General features: G+C 45.2%; 1 protein-coding gene across 1 annotated transcript; it reads right to left on the reverse strand.

Moving 5' to 3' along the window:
• Positions 1 to 1,962: 1,962 nt before the first annotated feature.
• Positions 1,963 to 20,355, reverse strand: NAGPA (N-acetylglucosamine-1-phosphodiester alpha-N-acetylglucosaminidase). Its single transcript, XM_070760220.1, has 11 exons — positions 20,231 to 20,355; positions 17,538 to 18,023; positions 16,684 to 16,823; positions 15,195 to 15,303; positions 13,227 to 13,355; positions 11,255 to 11,463; positions 7,813 to 7,860; positions 3,924 to 4,052; positions 3,263 to 3,394; positions 2,448 to 2,499; positions 1,963 to 2,274 (listed from the first exon to the last, which is right to left on the reverse strand). Exons 1-11 carry the CDS (start codon positions 20,353 to 20,355, stop codon positions 2,034 to 2,036), a joined length of 1,800 nt encoding a protein of 599 aa, XP_070616321.1. The 3' UTR covers positions 1,963 to 2,033.
• Between the last annotated feature and the right edge of the window lie 820 nt (positions 20,356 to 21,175).

Raw genomic sequence — 21,175 nt, forward strand, 5'->3', positions numbered from 1 at the left:
ATTTCTCCCCCACACCCTTTTCAAAAAACATTAACTTGCAGTCACTTGACCAAATGGTGATAGAGGTTTGTAAAACTTCAAAACATGTGGCCACAGGGGAGGAGAAGGGGCAGCTGTCCGAACTTGGGAACTTGTTCCCTCTGCAGAGTGGAATGGGGAGATCTGCCGTAAAGTCAAAGTCACTAAGCAACCTGTCATAAGTCAGGAACCACCTATGACAGTGAAGAATTATAGTCTTCTCAATTGTCTCCGAGGGTTTAGTGCAGGGATCCTCAAACTTGGCAACTTTAAGACTTGTGGACTTCAACTCCCAGAATTCTCCAGCCAGCTAGCTGAAGAGCCAGCACTCTTCATGGTCATGTGACCAGCATGACTAAACACCGAAGGCACACGGAATGCTGTTAACTACCCACTAAAGTGGCCCCTATTTTTCTACATGCACTTTCGACAGGCTTTCAAACTGCTAGGTGGGCAGAAGCTGGGGCAAGTAACAGGAGCTCACTCCGTTACGCGGCACTAGAGATTCGAACTGCCAAACTGCCAACCTTTCTGATCAACTTAGCTGCTGAGCCGCCGCGTCCCTTCCCCTGTATAAGAGGCAGTCATAAAACAGGTTGGCATGTCCATTTGGCCCAGGCTGCAGCGCAGTTTAAAGCAGAGAAGTCCAACCTTGGCAATTGGATTCTGGGAGTTGTATGTCTTTCAAGTTGCCCAGATTGCTTGTCCTTGGTTTAGAGCGGTGGTGGCGAACCGTTTGTAGTTCGCGTGTCAAAAGGGTGGGTGTGGGTGTGCTAGCATGTGTGCATGTGCACACAGCCCTCCCCTCCCCCCACATGTGCGCAGGCACCCTGCGCTGTGCATGCACACAATCCCCTCCCCGTCCCAGCACATGCGCACAGGCCTCACTGAAGCCTGGGGATGGGAAAAAATGGGCAAACTGGAAGTTTGGAAAAATGGACTTCCAGTTTGCCCGTTGTGCTGTTTTTTTGCACTCCGGGGCTTCAGGAAGCTTCCCTGAACCCTCCGGGGTGCAAAAAACCACACAATGGACAAACCGGAAGTGCGTTTTCCAAACTTCCGGTTTGTCCGTTGGGCTTTTTTTTTTGCACTCTGGGACTTCAGGGAAAATCAGCTGGCTAGCGTATACATGCACACTGGAGCTGACACAGGGCAAGGCCTCCCGGGCCCTCTGATATGGCTCCGCGGGGCATCGGTTCACCATCACGGCTTTAGAGAAAGCAGCATTTCAAAAGGGGGTTAGCTTTTTGTGGGATGATGGAAGTTGTGCTCCAGAGGTGTCCAGAGAACAAACTCCCCCCCCCTTTTTTTTTTCTCAGGGATGTGTGAAGTACAAGAAGGTGCCTATGGTGGGAGGACAAATACATACTTACAGTTCCTAGACTAATGACCACAATTGAACCCAACATTTCTATTGATACGCAAGGCAGAATGAATTGCACTGCCCCCCCCCCCCCCCCCAAATCCTTGAATTTGCTTTTGGGAAGCCGGCTGGGAAAGTGGCAAATGTTGATCGCATGACTAAGTGATCGCATGACTATCAAAGCACATGACAATGGCCAAGTGACTGGATTTGGATCCCGTGACTTACTTTCTTTTTTTAGTGCCTTGCAAATTCTAACAGTCACTAAATCAATGGTTGCAAAAACAAGGGCTACCTGTGAACATTTTGGGAGGAGGCTTCCAAAGGTTGCAAGGCAAAATAAATAAATAAAATAAAACTATTCCCCATCTCTCAAATCATCAAATCTACAGCATTTCAACTAGAAAGGACGCTGCTTGCCCAGTTCTGTCGGAAGCATTTGGGGAGGGGGCTAGCTCTGGTAACCAACATTCACCTTCCCTCCAAAACTCGGTGGGAGAAAAATATTTCCACACTTAGGCCGCTGGTTCACGATTTAAGGCAATAGGGAAAAATTGGCAACCAATTCCCAAGCGATGGAGCAAAAGTTCTACGTTGAAGAATGGTGGCACCTCCTGAGATTTCTTGCTCCATGGAAGAGAAACGCTCTTGATCACAGCAGATTTGCATTTTCTGTCGGATTCGTGTCCCAGGCAGCCTCGGGATCATCAGCCTCCCAAGCTCCTGGCAGATCCCTGTCTTTGGCCCCGCCGTTGATCTCTTCTAAGGGGATAGAGATGTACTGGCCATGTTCGTGACGCTTGCTGGTGTTGCGGAGAACCAGCCTGACATTCACCAACACGCTGAGCGAGAGCAGGATAAACAAACCCAGGCTTACTGCAACCCAGGCTTTCCTGCAAGAAGAATCCACAATTCGTGAACGAGGGCAGCAGGGAGAGCCTTAAAGGAGCCACCCACCAAAGTACGGATCGAAAAGGGTCTCCTTTGAGCCTTTATTTCCCCTCCGCCAGCTCTCAGCAGGAAAACCCCTAAGAACACATAAGGAAGCAAAACGTGTGTAACTTACGTGGAGAAAAGGAATTCTTCCTTTGAGGTAGCTTCTAGCAGGCATGGCCCAGCTAAAAAGGAAAAGTGGAAGCGAAACAAACCAGATCAGGTGAGGTGAGAAAAGGGATCCTATTTCCTGCTTCAGATCCAAGCCGGGGGAAAAAAAAATTGATCTGGATGACTGATTCCTTTCTCTCTCTCTCCCTCCAGAGCTAGGGTGGGGCTTTGCTAACAGCAGTGGCTCTTCCCTCCCAAGGATCAGCTCACAAATTTCTACTCCTCTCCTCTGCTTCTGTGCATCTGCATCAGGCACTGGACCCAGCTGTTCCTCCTCTTCATCAGCCACCTCCAGCCCTGGGGACTGTTAGCTCTCCCTCTGGGGGCTGATGGACTGGTCAGTCTCTCTCTCTCTCTGCCAGCTCCATTCCCTCGTCCCCCTCGGAGCTCTCAGGTTGCCTTGATGCTGGCCCTGGCTCCCACGTCTCCTCATCCGATTTGGCTGCTGGAGAAGCCGCAAGAGTAACTTTGAATAGTCACTACATGGAACAATTATAAGTAGAGGACTTCCCGTCCTTATTGTTAGGACAGTTTCCTTAACATAATACAGATGACTTTGCCTTCACGATCGTAAAGGCCGTTGAATTAACTTTGCATCCAACCCTTAACTTTGCTAATGTTTGATTGGCAAACAGCCTCCAATCAGAAAAAATTACATTCTGGATTTTGCAAACCAAGACACTCTTGACATGGAGAGGCCAGAAACGTGAGCTAGAACCTCAAATTTGGCTTTTCCAAGGACTATCTCTACAGTTTGGATCCCCCCAAAGTATGTACCTCTAGATAATTCATCCAGGAGGGTTGAGTCTAGAGAAACATTGCAACTGCCCGTCCTCCGATCACAGTAACACTGGCTTGGGCACTGGCAGGGATGCTGACAGTGAGGTCCATATTGTCCGAGAGGGCAGGCTGCAAAACAACAAATAAACAGACATTATACCCGGGGGGGGGGGGGGGTGCTTCCACTTATCTTCCCTACCTTGTATTTACGACAGTTGCAGTGTGCCAGGGTCAGAGGCCATGTTCCCTCTAAGCTGCATGGCCGTGCACATAACAAGAGAACAGCGTGTGGCACTTTCCAACTGCCGCGCACCATTTTCTAATACTGGAGGCTGCGTGACTGCACGCCTGCGCATATGACTAGAGAATAGCGCGCAGCAGTTTCCAATTGCCGTAGGCCATTTTCTAGCATCAGAGAGATCATTGGTCAGGGGGGCCCCTTTTGCAACTTTCCGACAAAGTCAATGGGGAAGATTCACCTGAATTAACTTAACAGCTGCAATGATTTCACTTAACAATTTGTGGCCAGAGAGATCATAAAACAGGGCAAAAATCCACATTGAAATTTTGGGCTCAAGTTGTAAGTTGAGGACTAGCATTAAGTCACCAATTTTGTAGTGGTGGTGGGGAGACCCAGAACTGGCTCCAAAGCTCTCACCTTCTTCGCAGAAGATTCCTCGGAAGCCCATGGGGCAAGCGCAGGATCCATGCACAGGGTCACACTTGCCGTCGTTGCGGCAGAGGCATTTCTGAGCGCAGCTGTCCCCATAGGTAGCATTGGTGCAAGCTAAAATAGCAATAACAATAGTATTTAGACTTCTACACTGCTTCATACTGCTTTTCCAGCCCACTCTAAGCAGTTTACAGAATCAGCCTCTTGCCCCCAACAATCTGGGTCCTCATTTTACCCCCCTCGTAAGGATGGAAGCCTGAGTCAACCGTGAGCTGGTGGTGAGATTTGAACTGCTGAACTACAGCTAGCAGTTAGCTGAAGTAGCCTGCAGTGCTGCATTCTAACCAGTGCGCCACCCCGGCTCAGTGGGTCACCCACTGAGAAGGGAAAGCATGATCAGGATTGTGGGTGGGAAGCCAGGAGGCAGCAGAATTGATGGTTGCTTGTTAGTGACAACATGCCCCACCTAGGATTTGAAAAGAATTTAGGGACGTTGCTTAAGGCTGGCAGTTTGCTTGACGGTTTCTTTTATCCTATAGAAAAGAATATCTGTAGGTCCGGGTGGAACTGTTCTCTGAGCTTGGTGGCTTTCTTGCAGACTTTTCATTAACTAAATAGGTAACATCATCAGTGCTAGCGGGGAGTGGGTTTTGGTCTCTGTTTATATATATAGCAGCTTTCCCAGTCAGTGTTGGTTGGGTCTGATTTCTCTCCTTGGTAGTTGCTTAAGAAATTGTTTTCTGCTTGATTGTTTGTCTGGTGTTAATCCTTGCTTATCTCTGTGTTGGTTGCTAGACAGTTTCAAATTGGAGAACTGTGTACAGTCCTTGATCAACCTAAATCTAAAAATGCTAGGGAATTCCTGGAAATGAGCCATCACTGGACATATAAAGATAGACCACATTTACACACCATTCATATGAGAGAAAAAGAAAAACTAAGAAGGAAACAAAAAGATGACAATGTAGCCTTTCCAGTAACCAACACTCAGATAAGCAGGGATTAACACCAGACAAACCATCAAGCAAAAAAACACTACTTAATCAAGGAACTACCCAAACCACAACCTGGCCAATGCTGACAGAGCAAACTATTGTATATAAACAGGGAGCAAACTCTGGTGATGTTACCTAGTTAGATAATGAAATGTCCACAAGCAAATCCCACCCCCTTCCAGCCGCAAGCAAGGCAACCCAGGCCCCCCTCCTTTTCCCAAGGGAGTGCGCATGCTTCCCGTCCAGCACATCTCTTACAGACTGTCAAGCCGGGGAAGAAGTTGGTGATAAATCAACAGCTTGCCACATTATCTCAAGGCCTGATGTTTATGGAAATTTGGGCGGGGGGAAATTTGGGCGGGGGGAAATTTGGGCGGGGGGATTTCATGAGGGAACATGGGCACATTTTCGATTCCCTTCCTAATCATGCCAAGCATGGAATTTGCTTTTTCTTAATTGCTGCTGCGCACTGGGTTGACATCTTCATTGAGCTGTCCACCAAAACCTCAAGATCCCTTTCTTGGGCTGTCTCAGAAAGTTTGGTCCCCATCAGTTGGTAGATATAATTGAGGTTCTTTGCCCCGATGTACATAACTTTGCACTTGCTTAGGTTAAAATGCATTTGCCACTTTGTTGCCCACTCACTCAATTTCGAGAGACCCTTCTGGAGCTCCCGACAATCAGTTTCACTTTTCACTACCCGGAACAATTTAGTGTCGTCAGCAAACTTTGCTACCTCACTATTTACTTCTACATCCAGATCATTAATGAATAAATTAAAAAGTAAAGGTCCCAAAACTGAACCTTGGGGTACCCTACTTCTCACTTCTTTCCATCCAGAGAATTGTCCATTTATTGCCACCCTTTGCTTCCTACAATTTAACCAGTTACCAATCCAGGACAAGACCTGTCCTCTAATTCCGGGGCTGAAGAGCTTTTTTAGGAGCCTTTGGTGAAGGACTTTGTCAAAAGCCTTTTGAAAGTCAAGATATACAATATCGACTGGGTCTCCTTTATCTATGTGTTTTTTACACCCTCAAAGAATTCTAACAAGTTAGTAAGACATGATTTGCCTTTGCAGAAACCATGTTGATTTTCTTTCAGCAATGCCTGTTTTTCTATGTGCCCAGTAATATGGGCACATGCAGCCAAAAAGCATTCATTCGGGTGGTTCAAGGCCCTCCTATGCTCACCCACCTGGGTGGAAGCGACAGAAGGACTTGCCACACTGGCACAATCTGACTGTGCAACGTGACATGTTTGTGGGTGGGGGACAAGGGATGTGGACTTTCAACTGGATGGGAAACTCAGACTCAGATTTCCCAGTGTTGATGCCAAGATGACTCCGGCAATAAATTGGAACTATGACTCAGATTATAATTTAGTTCAGATGTTACCTGGAACCTTGACACAGACACGGACTCTGGCACGGACTCCGCTCCTTCAGCAGGGCTGCTTGTTCTCGGGGGCTGGAAGGTTGGGGGGGGGGGATTCCTCGCTTGTGCTGAAGATGCTGGAGGAGAAAGCCCCCCCCTCCCAGCCACCGGAAACAAGCAGCCCTGCCCCTGTGGCTCTCCTGGGCCTGCGCGGTGATTCTGACTCTGCTGCTTGCAGCTGGGATTCTGGAGGAGAACCGCTGCCCTCGCTCGCCAGCTACTGCTGCTGCTTCTGCATCTGTTCTGAAGTGCCTGAGCTGGCCAAGGGCTCTGGATTGCCTACGTACATCGGATGGCAGGGGCTACGCAAAAAGCTCGCTCAGACGGGGAGGGAGGGGAGCCCCAACTAGCTGGTCCTGGATGACAGCTCTGCCCCCTTAGGAAGCAACAGCCGGGATCCCGTCAATGCATATTTGGGCACATGAACTGTTCTTCGCACTCATGCGTGCCAGATACTGTTGTGGTTAGCTCTGGCCCAGCTCCTGCCCCAAGGAATGTGCAGGTGGATGTGGGGGAAACATCCACATGCCGCAGGCATATTTTGCTCCAGATGGAATCTGCCGATGAAGCCTCCTCTGACCAAGGAAGTGTGAGTGACAGGGAAGAGGGGAGTTTGGCAGACAGCCCAGGAGGAGATCAATCATCTATCATCCCTGGATTCTGAACAAGAATTAATGACACATCCACGCATGCGTAGAGTGATGCATAGGAGACAACAACTGAACGATTATTACAAGAGAAAATGAGGCCACCTGTGGTTGGGTGGGGCTGCTGTAATTAGTGCTACAGATAAAAGTGAAGCCTTGTGTTTCAGCTTCATGGCAGTTTATCTGATTCATTGTTTCGTCAAAATTGTGGTTTTTGTGCTGTTCAAGATTGTGTGTGGACTCTCTGGACTTTAGAATTGGACTCAATTTCCCAGTTACTGGGTGAGAAATTGGATTGCATTTAACCTGTGCCTTGTGTGTACCAGAAAATCCCTTTGACATTTAAAAAGGGAGCTGTTTCTGTTTTTCTGTTTATAAAAACTTTTGGGTTTTCCTTTTATCGTGTGGTGTGTGTCTTCCTGGACTAATTACCCTGTAATTATGGGTGGTTGAAACACGCCGGCAGAACAGAAACACGCTGGCATGCATGCGCACACTGGAAACAGGAAAATCATCTTCCAGGGCAGCGCACTGTTCTTCCAGTTTCTGGCACTCCCACGTGAGTGAAGACCATCGGAAGTGCGTGTCACTTCTGGCATGTGTGCCATGGGTTCGCCATCACGGCTCTAGAGCAAAGGGGCCCCAGTCTTGGCAACTTTAAGACTTGTGGATTCCAACTCCCAGAATTTCTCTGCCAGACATGTTGGCTGAGCAATTTAATTAAATTTAATTAATTTGACTTACAGTATATACCACCTAATTTATTTATTTATTGGGTTTATATGCGGCCCCTTACCTTGAGTGCAGTTTTCACCAGTCCAACCAGCATCACAGACACATCCCACTGCAATAAAGGATAGAGGACACTATGAAGTTGTGTAGAAAGATCAGAGAGCGGGAAGGGGTTTAAGGGACAGGATTATTCATTTATTTATTATTTATTGATTCAATTTCTATGCCGCACACTCCCAATGGGACTCAGGGTGGCTTACAAAAATATAAAAAATGCAGAACAATATAAAAGAAGTCGAATATTAAAACAATAAAATCCCATTATAAAACCTATAAAGACAGCAGTCCACTCAACATACAGGCATACCACTCGTGCACAGTCCGGCCACGATAGATGTAATATTCACGGCCCCCAGGCCTACCAGCAAAGCCAGATCTTCACAGCCTTTTAGATTAGAACCAGAATCTATCACAGTTTGTTGCATAAATCAAATCCAGGAGCGCACACAGATAACAGATTCAGCTGGATTCATTAACATTTATAAACATAGTGATATGTATGTATGTATGCATGTATGTATGTATCTATTTTGGGCTTATTTGCCTTTATCAGGTAACCACACCCTTACTGGGATTTGAACTTGGGGCCTCTGCCTTGTAAGACAGAGGCCTTAGCCATTAGACTACAGGCTCATCTCCTGTATCAGTTTGTACCAGGGATATACAGTATATACAATACTGCAAGCACTTTTCAGTTCAGAGTGGACTGGGAGTACAGAATGGGCTGAGTCACGCACAGCCTTCTAGCTTCAGTTTCGATTCTCAGCAGAGTCAAATGTGTTTAACCCCCATTGGCTGACTTAGTTGCTATGCCTATTCATTGGCTGACCTTTGGTCTCCCAATTGATGAAAAATCTGATGGAATCTAATCCAGATTGAGGAGGACAGGTGGAGGGTGAGCAAATAAAGGGCAACGTGGATTTGCAGAAGGCTGTCCCCTTCAACAAAGCTGTTTACCAAGAGTGCTCTACTATGGCAGTGAAGAAGAGGAAGCAACGGGGTGCTCCATGGGGCTGTGATTCTCAATGGGTGGAGGCAGGGTACCCCCTGAAGCCCTTGGAAAGGGCAGCAGCGATTAAATGAATTCTGTTGAAATATCTTTGAGTATTTGTAGCTCGGGTTTGGAGTTCGGTTTTCGGTTTGAGCTCCGAGCTCGGCAGTTTGGTTTCAAACGTATTAATTGTTTGCATTTACTTGTTGTGAGCCGCCCTGAGTCTCAGGAAAAGGGCGGTATAGAAATCTAATAAATAAATATATAAATAAAATAAAATCACCATTTGAGGAGACGTTTTCAACGTACTTTGGATTGTGTGTGTCTGTCAGAGTACCGGTCTTTAAATATCCTTTTGAATGATGCAAATTGATGCGGCTGTTATTTGTCAGAAGCAGCCAAACAATGAACGACAACCCGCGCAAAAAGATATTTAAAGACCGGTCACTCTCTGACAAACGAGCACAATTCAGAGTATGCTGACGATGCCTCCTCGAATGGTGACGACAGGTTTGCAACCAAATCGCCAAGCTCAGAGCCCAAACCAATTTTGTTTCTACTTGGAAACCGTTACTGGATTTTTGTGCTCGAGGTTGGGGAAAAATGAAACTTGGCTGTGGGATTTTGCTGATTAGATAGTTGGTATAGAAATGGCTTGTGCATTTTATTACATAAAAGTAAAATGTTGAAGTTGTATGTTATTGATTGATTGATTGATTGATTGATTGATTTACATAGAAACATAGAAGTCTGACGGCAGAAAAAGACCTCATGGTCCATCTAGTCTGCCCTTATACTATTTTCTGTATTTTATCTTAGGATGGATATATGTTTATCCCAGGCATGTTTAAATTCACTTACTGTGGATTTATCTACCACGTCTGCTGGAAGTTTGTTCCAAGGATCTACTACTCTTTCAGTAAAATAATATTTTCTCATGTTGCTTTTGATCTTTCCCCCAACTAACTTCAGATTGTGACCCCTTGTTCTTGTGTTCACTTTCCTATTAAAAACACTTCCCTCCTGGACCTTATTTAACCCTTTAATATATTTAAATGTTTCGATCATGTCCCCCCTTTTCCTTCTGTCCTCCAGACTATACAGATTGAGTTCATTAAGTCTTTCCTGATACGTTTTATGCTTAAGACCTTCCACCATTCTTGTAGCCCGTCTTTGGACCCGTTCAATTTTGTCAATATCTTTTTGTAGGCGAGTTGATTGATTGATTTTTAAATTTATTTATTGGACTTATATGCCGCCCCCTCCTTATTCTATTTCGCCAAAAGAAGTTTTTTCTGTTCCTCTCTTCCCTACATTTTTCCTCTTTCCCTTTCCAATTTTTCCATTATTTCCATTTTTCTCAGCATTTTATAGTTTGATAAACTACTATATTTTTCAGAGTATAAGACACACCTTTTTCCTCCCTACAAGAGGTTGAAAATTCAGATGCGTCTTATACTCTGAATGTAGCTTTTTTCTAACCTTTTTTCCCAGACCTAACTAGGTGCTAACGATCTTTCCAGCTCTTATCTTGCAGGTTCTTTCATTGTTACTCTTTGCGAAGAATGTTTTCCAAACCCTAACTCTTTGCAGGGTTTTTTTCATTGCTCTAACTTGCTCCAAATGTTTCTTTCCAGCCCTAACCAGATGCTAATGATATTCCCAGCTCTTATCTGCTTGCAAGCTCTTTCACTGTTACTCTCTGTCAAGAATGTTTTTCAAGCCCTGTCTTTAAATGTTTTTTTAATTGCTCTACTTGTTCTGAATCTTTCTAGCCCTAATCAGGTGCTAATTATTTTCCAGCTCTTACTGGCTTGCAAGCTCTTTCATTATTACTCTCTCTGATTAAGGTTTTTTTAAAGCCCTAACTAGGGGTTAAAAGAATGTGCTGAAGCTGACAAGACTAAGGACACTAGCCAGATGAATACCTAGTAAGCAGATTATTTTCCCTATTTTCCTCCCCAAAAATTAAGGTCTGTCTTATACTCTGGTGTGTCTTATACTCTGAAAAATATGGTAATAAAATAAGATAATACTGTATTTTATTTTATTATTGTATTTTCTACTAATAAATCCAAAAAGAGCAGCAATCAGCAGCCATTTCTGACTTTTTCCCTTGGAAGCAGCTGGGGAGAGGGAAGATCCCAACAGGAAGCACATACCATGGACATGGTATCTCCTGCTCAAGCAGGGGGAGGTTGGACTAGATGACCTCCAAGGTATTATCCAACTCTGTTATTCTCCACGAAACCCTTCTCAGGGCTTTCAAAGGCTCCCTTCGTTGACCTTGAGGCCAGGTTTCGCTTTACTCACAGCGTTGTTTTTCAGACCTCCTAGTTCTGACCCCAGCCTCAAAATCAAGGGTGCCAATTTGCAATGCCCAAAGGCCTCCCTTTAAACAGGGCACTCCTCTCCGGTTTGCTAGCACCCGTATCCTCCAAAGGTGAACCCTTACTTTCCGTGCACATCCCATGAAGAGTGCAGTTGGAGGGGCCACAATCCAGCACATTGCAGGCTGGCCCGCTCCAGAAGGCTCCGTGGCAGTGGCATCGTCCAAGCACGCAGTGCCCGTGCCCGCTGCAGTTTTGAGATTGGCAAGAAGGCTCATGCACGCACAAAACGGTCGAAATGCTCCGTGGGCAGCGCCAGGTAGAATCAAACGTGCTGAGAAGGAAGAAGAGAGACAGGCGGATGGAATTATCTATGGCGATTCTCATCATCTGGGTCACAGTTGACCTCTTGCAAAAAGCACCTTTGGGGAAGATGGAATTAAAGACTCAGCCACATCCCTCCATAACTTCAAGCTCAGCCTGTGGCAGATGTGTTTGTTATTTATGTATTCTTTCAATTTATACTGCCATCTAAACTCAGGAGCCATGGTGGTGCAGTGGTTAGAAAGTAGTATTGCAGGCTAATCCTACCTACTGCCATCAGTTCGATCCTGACCGTCTCAAGGTTGACTCAGCCTTTCATCCTTCCGAGGTGGGTAAAATGAGGGACCAGATTGTTGGGAGCTACATGCTGACTTTGTAAACCACTTAGAGAGGGCTTTAAAGCACTTTGAAGCGGTATATAATTCTAAGTTCTGTTTTCCTTCCTTCCTTCCTTCCTTCCTTCCTTCCTTCCTTCCTTCCTTCCTTCCTTCCTTCCTTCCTTCCTTCCTTTTGTGATGGCACAGAATACAGTATTGCAGGCAAACTCTGCCAATTGCCAGCAGTTCAATCCTGAGTGGCCCAAGGTTGACTCAACCTTCCATCCTTCCAAGGTGGGTAAAATGAGGATGGGTGATGGGCAAAAAAAATGGATTGTTGGGCGCAATATGCTTACTCTCTGTAAAACACTTAAGAGAGGGTTGTAAAGCACTGTGAAGCAGTATATAAGCCTAAGTGCTATTCCTTCCTTCCTTGCCATGGGGGTGAAATGATTAGAATATTACAGGCTGATTCTGCCCACTGCCAGGAGTTCAATCCTGACTACCTCAAGGTTGACTCGGCCTTCCATCCTTCTGAGGTGGGTAAAATAAGGACCGGATTGTTGGTAGTGAGAGGCTGACTCTGTAAACTGCTTAGAACATGGGTGTCAAACTTGATTATGTCACATGATGTATTACGATGCAATACACATCCACTGCAGAAAAAGATGACAAAGCCACAACTGAACTTACAACCTAACGATAAGGAGTGCCCAGTGCAAACTCTGGGCCACTAATTGTCACAGAGCGCCTTGGGAGGGGAAGGCTTTTTTTTTGTTTAATTATTTTTAGAACTTGTGAGGAAGGGGGGAGAGAGCCAAATGGACAATTTCTAACCAAATTGTTTCCTTGGGCGGCCCATTGTTGTTACTGCTTGTCACTATTCCGCTTGTCACTGTCTTCCTCTTTTCGGTTAATCTCCTCCTTCCTTCTCCATCACAATTTTTCATTCTATCTATCTGTCTGTCTGTCTGTCTGCCTACCTAGCATCATCTATCTAACTACCAAGCTAAATATCAATTATCTACCTACCTACCATCATCTACCTACCTACCTACCTTACCTCTATGCCGCCCAATCCTATGGGACTCAAGGTAGCTTACAACAATATAAAACCACAATGTAATATAATAGTAGAAGTCAATATTAATACTGAACACATTAAAATAATAAAAATGATAAAATCCCATTATAAACCCACAAAAATCCAATCAACTGAAACATATATACCTCTCCTATCAACACAATTCGACTGTGACAAATGGTAATATTACACATGCCCCCCCCCCAGGCCTGCCAGCAAAGCCAGGTCTTCACAGCCTTTTCGGAAGGCCAGTTGTTGTACAGCGACATTAACATCAAGTACTAAGCTTACTGTGGTTGTTGGCCAGAGAAAAATGGGCAACTCAAAAGACCTGATAATCAGGCTACTCCAGAAAAATGAGAAATGTCTTACCAGTGATCCGAAGGGTAGCTAGCAAGAGATCCGTTGACGACAAAAGTAGCTGACCCTCCACCATCCAGATTGATCGCATTCACAACGCCATGCTCCTTCAGGAAATCTGCCAGTTCCCAGAGGTTCAGGCTGTCATTGCAAGAAATTAATGAAAGAAATTAAAAACCTGACCGAAGGGGGAAAAAACCCAGATGTTGGTTATACTACTCTAAGAAATAGTGTGGGTCTTTCTGGGGAAGTGAGTCCTGGCAGCCAACACTCACGAATTCTACTTTCCTAAGCTGGACGTATTTTCATTCACAGCTCCTGAGAGCACTCAAAGCTCTCAGGATTCCTATGTCGTATTTTTGTTGGCTTTGAGGATGATAATACGGAGCACAAGAAAAAGCGTAGAAGCAATTCTGAATGAATTAAGAAAGCTATAAATATGTTTTCAGTATCGATACTGACTGTGTGGGGATTTCAGTAGAGAATCTCCTAGCTTCCTATCCACCCACAATCAAACATACATTTTGATTTTTTTCTTTAATATATGGTATATATCCCGCCTTTATTGGGTTGGGTTTTTTTTACAAATACAGTGGTACCTCTACTTACGAACTTAATTCGTTCCGTGACCAGGTTCCTAAGTAGAAAAGTTTGTAAGAAGAAGCAATTTTTCCCATAGGAATCAATTCCTATAGGAAACCTCCCTGTGGTTTCCTATAGGAAACTATAGGGAGGGTGGAGGCCCTGTTTCCTCCCAGGAGATTCCTAGAGAGGCTCCACGGAGGCTTCTCCCTGCCTTTTCCAGTTACAGTTTCGGAGGTAAGTGGAAAATGGTTCCTGAGAAGAGGGGGGAAAAATCTTGAATAACCAGTTCTTATCTAGAAAAGTTTGTAAGTAGAGGCATTCTCAGGTAGAGGTACCACTGTACTGTAACTCACAAATAACTTGTCCTTATCATTTTAATTTGAAAAAAAAACCCCAAAGCAAATTACTTTTCTATCACTAGCTTTCAGTTCAAGTTCTAACAATGATATCTGGAGACAGTGCTCCCCGAATCTAAACAATGCCTCTCTTGACTTACTAATGCAGAGTTAAATAAAATAAACATTAATAAACAGTTAAATAAAAAATCATTAGTGGCAGGCTAGCTTTTGAAGATGCCTTCTCATTCAAACCAAAAGCTAGATTCAATAGCCTATCTTCGGCCCATCAGCTACGTAAGAGTCCCACCACTGCATTTCCTCAGTTATAACCATCAAGCATGCCCTGTTGCGCTGCCCACTGTAAGAAGCCTGGAAAACTATTTTATTGTTTACTTTCTAGCAAAGAATACAATTTCAAAGTTCAAACACTAAATTAATTGGTAATAGCAATAGCACTTAAGACTTATATGCCGCTTCACAGTGCTTTTACAGCCTTCTCTAAGCAGTTTATACCCCAATAATTTGGCTATTCTGACTTATGGACCAACTCTCAGAATTCCTGAGCCAATCATGCAGGAATTCTGAGAGTTGAAGTCCAGAGCCAACTTTGCCTACCCCTGATCTTATCTAAGAGACCTCCTAAGAACTCACCAATCTGTCTAAAGCTAGAAATTTTTCAAATTAGGGGCCTACCATAATTTCACTTGTTTGGTATTTAATTTATTCATTTATTTTGTGAAACACTTATCAGATTGTACATATGAGTTAATGGAATACATGAAATGTATACAGATAAAAAAAAATAAAAGGGTACAAATAGGACAGAAATCACCCAATTATGATCGTTAAATCATGATTTGCAATTTAGTGCGATGCCTGAACCCAGCCCACTGCAACTTAAATCAACCAATCATGACTTGGCTGAGTGTGATGGCACAAACTCAGCACCAACTTCTCTTTCTTGGGCTCAACATTTGGAATGCAGAAGACCCTTCCCTCCAGAAAGCTCTCCAATCTCCCTTGCTTTAAGAAAGCTTCACCAAGCCACGGGACATACCCTCTGACGCTCGACTGCCCATCGGTGTGAAACAACACGAGCTGTCCATCTCGGTCATGCCCCACAGCCGTCCTGGCAGACACAATATTGACAAAAGTGTCAAAAGTCCCTGCCAGGGGGGGAAAAGAGAGAGGTTTCAAGCAGCTGTTGTAAGGAATATCCTATTTGGCTTTGGGTCCAAGTGGGGTGGAAAAGAAACTGGAAGCCATGGTGACTGTTTGGAAAGATGGTTTAATGGTGGACAGCAAGACCACATGGTCTGAGGTCCTGGAGAAAAGGAGATCACATGCCACGAAGATGTTGAAAAAGAAGAGAAGGGCTGAGATGCTGGCAGCGCCTAAGTGTTATACCCTCTGTTGGGCCTCACCTTAAGACTTTCCTGTTCCTAGGTATGTGGAGATATCTGGCCCATAGAATCAATAGTGGATTTCAATTATCTTGCGCTACCAGTTCACTATTGGGAGTGTGCATGCACAGAAGCTTCTGCACATGTGCAGAGATGCTCGGGTGGGAAGAGCCTCCCGCCGCCACCGCTACCAATTCACCCGATCCGCACCCCACCACTGGAATGAATGGATATCATCATCCTCTGTAGGTTATTACCAATTATTGCAATGATATGGAAAACCAATCTTGCTAATAAAGCATTTCATTATTCTGTATTATTTAAGTATAAAAATTACACTCTCTACACATCTAGGGAAAAGGTTACATGCTTATTCAACTCTAGCTAACAGCAAAGGTCAAATCAGCAATGATTGGATTAAGAACCTACGTGATGAGTTAAGGCAACTCACCCCTTTTTGATCAGTTTAAGAAAATAATTGTTTAGGCTTTTATTGACTTTAGGTAATTAAAATTCTTCTGCTCTTCTGTTTATTTTACTCATCCTTCTGAAAGGATTGTGTCTGTTGCTCTGTTACATATTAACCATTTACATTGTAACTAGAAATAAATGAAGAAATTCAAGTTTTATAATGGTATACACAAGAATTTTGTTATAAAAAAATAGACTGATAGTCCAAGAAAATCAGAGCTTCACACATCAGAAGCTGCTCACTCAGAGAGACTAATAAAGGACAAAGCATTCCAGAAATCATGTCTTTGCGTCTGTGATTTCTACATCGCTACAATCCTCATTATGTGATTTTTATGTGTTTTATATGCAGCCCAAGACAATTCCTCCTCACTCAGTCCTAATTCTGGCAATTCAAAAAGCTGGACACCCACGGTTTAGAGCAGCGGCCTCCAATCTTTTGGGCACCAGGGACCAGTTCAGTGGACAGAAGTTTTTCTGCAGACCAGAGGGGGCGTGGTTTCATGTGCTGCCTGCATCCCACGGAGGGAGCTTTGCTTATTTGCATGGCTTGGTTTTTAGTTGCCGTGGACTGGTGCTGGCCCATGGACCAGGGGTTGTGGACCCCGGTATAGAATAATTCTTCAGAATCTTCAAGGGGTGGAGGTGAGGGCTGAGCCCTCAGCTTGGTACCTGTTTCCTGAGTCTTGTCGCATTCTGCAACCTGGCTCTGATTCACGTAGACCTCTCCGTCTCGCAGAAGCCAACCCACTCCACTGACAAGCTGCACAAATGGGTTCTCTGTAGCCAAGACCTCCTCCTCAGAGAGGTAGCTGGAAGAGACAAGCCAAAAAACAAAACAAAACCCCAGAATAAAAAATTGCAGGGAATATCACTATGTTTATAAATGTTAATGAATCCAGCTGAATCTGTTATCTGTGTGCGCTCCTGGATTTGATTTATGCAACAAACTCTGATAGATTCTGGTTTTAATCCTGGTTTAGTGACTGCTTCATTAGGAACTACCACATTTTTCGGAGTATAAGATGCACCTTAATTTAGGGGGAGGAAAATGGGGGGAGGGGGATCTGCCTACCAGGTACTCATTTGGCTAGTGTCTTAGTCTGGTCAGCTTCAGCACATTATTTCATCCCCTGGTTAGGGCTTTAAAAAAACCTTCTTAAGAGAGAGTAGCAATGATAAAACCTTCAAGTTGGGAAGATCATTAGCGCCTCATTTTGGCTAGGGAAAGAAAAGCTTCAAAAAGCTTCACTCAGAGTATAAGACACACCCAAATTTTCAGCCTCTTTTATGGTGGGGGGGGGGATGGTGCAAAAGGCTTCATAAAAGATGGATCATAAAGAACTCATCCCAATGCCACTGAAATGCCAAACTACCCTAAAATGACAAGCTGTAAGCCAAGAATGAAAAAGTAACAAATCATAAGTGCAGTCACAGTTTCACTTAACAATTGCTTCCCTTACAATTCCGGTCATTAAACAAAGAGTTGCAGTAGTTAAAAAAAGAGAGAACATGCCAACATTTACCCAAAGACTAAAGTGCCATCTTGCCGGATACCAAACTGAGCATTCTGCACACCACCAGAGGACTGAACCAGCTGCCCATTGCTGACAACGTTCCCTAAACATGCTCCAGTCTTTGTATTAAAATAGCCCCCATTCTGGGCCACAAGGCACTGACTTTGGCTCACTGTCTCTTCCACAGTAGCTCTGCGGTGGAGATGGCATCCCCCTGGTCCACCGGGCTCTAGAACAGAAAAAGTCCTCAGGGGGTCTCGCACGATAGTCAAGTGGCCATAGACCTGACGGCGATTTGAATGGTGTGGTGGGAAGTCCGAAACAAATGTATATGTCATAGCCAGAGGGGAGGCACTGCTGTTGTCACAGGGCCAGGTTTCATGCGTCGCATTGCCACGCAGAAGAACCTGGCAATCTCGGATGTAGCGATGGTGGTGCCGTGGGCCATGCTGGGGAGGAAGATATGGCAGCAAGAGGTCATCATTCAAAGAATTCCTGAAAGTTAAAAAGGAAGCAGGTGGATTCAGACAGAAGAAAATAAACAAAAAACTTTATCTGATATGGTGTATGCCAACAGCAATAGCACTTATATACCCCTTCACAGTGCTTTACAGCCCTCTCTAAGCAGTTTACAGAGTCAGCCATATTGCCCCCAACAATTTGGGTCCTCATTTTACCTACTTCGCAAGGATGGAAGGCTGAGTCAACCTTGAGCCCGTTGAGATTCAAACTGCCAAACTGCAAATAGGCAGGCCTAGTTCTGCAGTACTGCACTCTCTGGCGGGCCCGGGACAGGGGCTTGTCCTCTGTCCTGGTGCTTCTTGACCTCCCAGCGGCTTTTGATACCATTGACCATGGTATCCTTCTGTGCCGGCTGGAGGGGTTGGGAGTGGGAGGCACTGTTCTCCAGTGGTTCTCCTCCTACCTCTCCGGTCGGTCGCAGTCGGTGTTAGTGGGGGGTCAGAGGTCGACCTTGAGGTTACTCCCTTGTGGGGGGCCTCAGGGGTCAGTCCTCTCCCCCCTGCTATGCAATATCTACATGAAACCACTGGGTGAGATCATCCAGGGGCATGGGGTGAGGTATCATGAGTATGCGGATGATACCCAGTTATACATCTCCACCCCATGTCCAGTCAATGAAGCAGTGGAAGTGATGTGCTGGTGCCTGGAGGCTGTTGGGGTCTGAATGGGTGTCAACAGACTCAAACTCAACCCGGATAAGACGGAGTGGCTGTGGGTTTTGCCTCCCAGGGACAATTCCATCTGTCCATCCATAACCCTGGGGGGGGGGAATTATTGACCCCCCTCGGAGAGGGTCCGCAACTTGGGCTCACATTAGAGAAACATCTTTCAGCTGTGGTGAGGGGGGCGTTTGCCCAGGTTCGCCTGGTGCACCAGTTGCGGCCCTATCTCGGATGTAGCAGTCACTCCCTCATCACCTCAAGGTTCGACTACTGTAATGCTCTCTACATGGGGCTACCTTTGAAAAGTGTTCAGAAACTTCAGATCGTGCAGAATGCAGCTGCGAGAGCAATCATGGGCTTCCCAAAGTATGCCCATGTTACACCAACACTTTGCACTCTGCATTGGTTGCCGATCAATTTCCGGTCACAATTCAAAGTGTTGGTTATGACCTATAAAGCCCTTCATGGCATCAGACCAGAATATCTCCGGGACCGCCTTCTGCCACACGAATCCCAGCGACCAGTTAGGTCCCACAGAGTTGGCCTTCTCTGGGTTCAATGTCGTTTGGGTTCAATGTCGTTTGGCAGGACCCAGGACCCAACAGCCTTCTCTGTGGCGGCCCCGACCCTCTGGAACCAGCTCCCCCGGGAGATCAGAACTGCCTCCACCCTCCTTGCCTTTCGTAAAGTTCTTAAGACCCATCTCTGTCATCAGGCATGGGGGAACTGAGACATCTCCCCTGGGCCTATACAGTTTATACATGGTATGTTTGTGTGTATGCTTGCTTTTAATAATGGGGTTTTTAGTGTTTTAAAATTATTAGATTTGTTCTTACATTGTCTTTGTTATTGTTGTGAGCCGCCCCGAGTCTATGGAGAGGGGGGGCATACAAATCTAATAAATAATAATAATAATAATAATAATTTTAAAAAAACCAAAAAAAAACAAACCACTGCACACCACGGAAGGAAGGAATTTAGTCTCCATTCCCTTTCATTATCAGCAAAAATATGTTTTGTGTGTGTGTGTGTATGTAACATATTTTTGCTGATAATGGAAATGACTATATATGAATATGTATATACGTGAAAATGACTACATATATATAATCATAGAATAATCACAAAACAAAGATGGGCTATAAACCGAATAACAAATGAAATAAATAAAACCTGCAAAAACAGACAGTGATCAAACTTTACAGTCACGGAACCGCATCGTATGCATAACGTGTACTATCGCGTCTTTATTACACCATATATTCTACACCTACACAGAGCGCTAGGAAAACCAGTTTTAAAATAACTATGCAGCTCAAGCATTTTTCTGCAGAGAAAGAGATCGACTCCCTGCAAAGATTTGCTTTTTAAAAAATTGTACTTTTTAGAAACGTAGAAAAGGGCTCAGATCGCCGCCTGTTCCAGCACAAGAATTGCCACCGAAAGGCGGAAGAGGAGCAGCTCCCGCCAGCCCTGCAAGGTAGGCTCCCCCTTCCCCTCCCGTCTCGACCTCCTTACCCGGCTCCCGCGCTGCCGTGAACGTCCCAAAAGCAGGGAAACAGCCCCCCGAAAAACGCGACCAGGGCAAAACCTCTGAGCCCCCCGCCTGGGGCCCGCGCGAGGCAGTTCAAGGGGGCAGCCATATTGAACCGAAAGGCAGGTCACATGATCGCAGGTCACGTGAGCCTCGGGGAACTGCGTCTTTGCCGAGCGAAGGAACGCATGGGCGGTTGGGGTTTGCCCTCTTGTGGCCAGTGGAGGAAACTACGAGTCTTGAACGGGGGAAAACTCTTAGAAATGCACAAACGCATTAAGTTCCAAAAGATGCTTTTCCAAAAGGAAAGTGGACTTTCTTTGTTTTTCCTTTGAAAATGTTTCGCTTATCATCCAAGTCTAAGGCTTCCTGCCTAAGCAGGGGCTAGAGCTAGAAGACATCCAAGGTCCCTTCCAACTCGTTGTTGTTGTTGATGATAATGATGATGATGATCCACTGGAACTTGTGCCAGAACTACCATTTACCAGTGGCAAAGAACTTGTGGGATCATAAGCCCGAAAAAGAGGTCGAAAAAGAGCAAGCAAAACTGCTGTGGGACTTCAGACTGACCGAATTCTGAAGCATAACACACCAGACATCCTGATTGTGGAGAAAAAGAACGTATGGATCATCGACATCGCAATCCCAGGCGACAGCAGAATTGAGGAGAAGCAGCTAAAGAAATTAGTGAAATACAAAGATCTAAAAATCGAGCTGCAACGACTCTAGCATAAGCCAGTGATCCCAGTGGTACTTGGCACGCTGGGCACAGTGCCAAAGGATCTCAGCGGACATTTGAAAACCATTAGAATTGACAAAATCTCCATCTGTCGATTGCAAAAGGCCGCTTTACTGGGATTGGCAAACATAATTCACCACTACATCATGCAGTCCTAGGTGCTTGGGAAGCGCCCAACTGGTGATGAAAT

The sequence above is a fragment of the Erythrolamprus reginae genome, chromosome 9 (genome assembly GCF_031021105.1).
Source record: "Erythrolamprus reginae isolate rEryReg1 chromosome 9, rEryReg1.hap1, whole genome shotgun sequence".
NCBI classification, from domain to species: Eukaryota; Metazoa; Chordata; class Lepidosauria; order Squamata; family Dipsadidae; genus Erythrolamprus; species Erythrolamprus reginae.

Bases quoted from the DNA above. Each gene is read 5' to 3' on its own strand.
- NAGPA (XM_070760220.1), bottom strand. From the start codon at position 20,355: ATGGCTGCCCCCTTGAACTGCCTCGCGCGGGCCCCAGGCGGGGGGCTC. The intron at 15,304-16,683 runs GTACCAAGCTGA...CCCCCCTGGCAG, and splicing joins CGACAAGACTCAGGAAACAG to GGACTTTTGACACTTTTGTC. The intron at 4,053-7,812 runs GTAAGGGGCCGC...TTGCTATTTTAG, and splicing joins TGGTGAAAACTGCACTCAAG to CTTGCACCAATGCTACCTAT.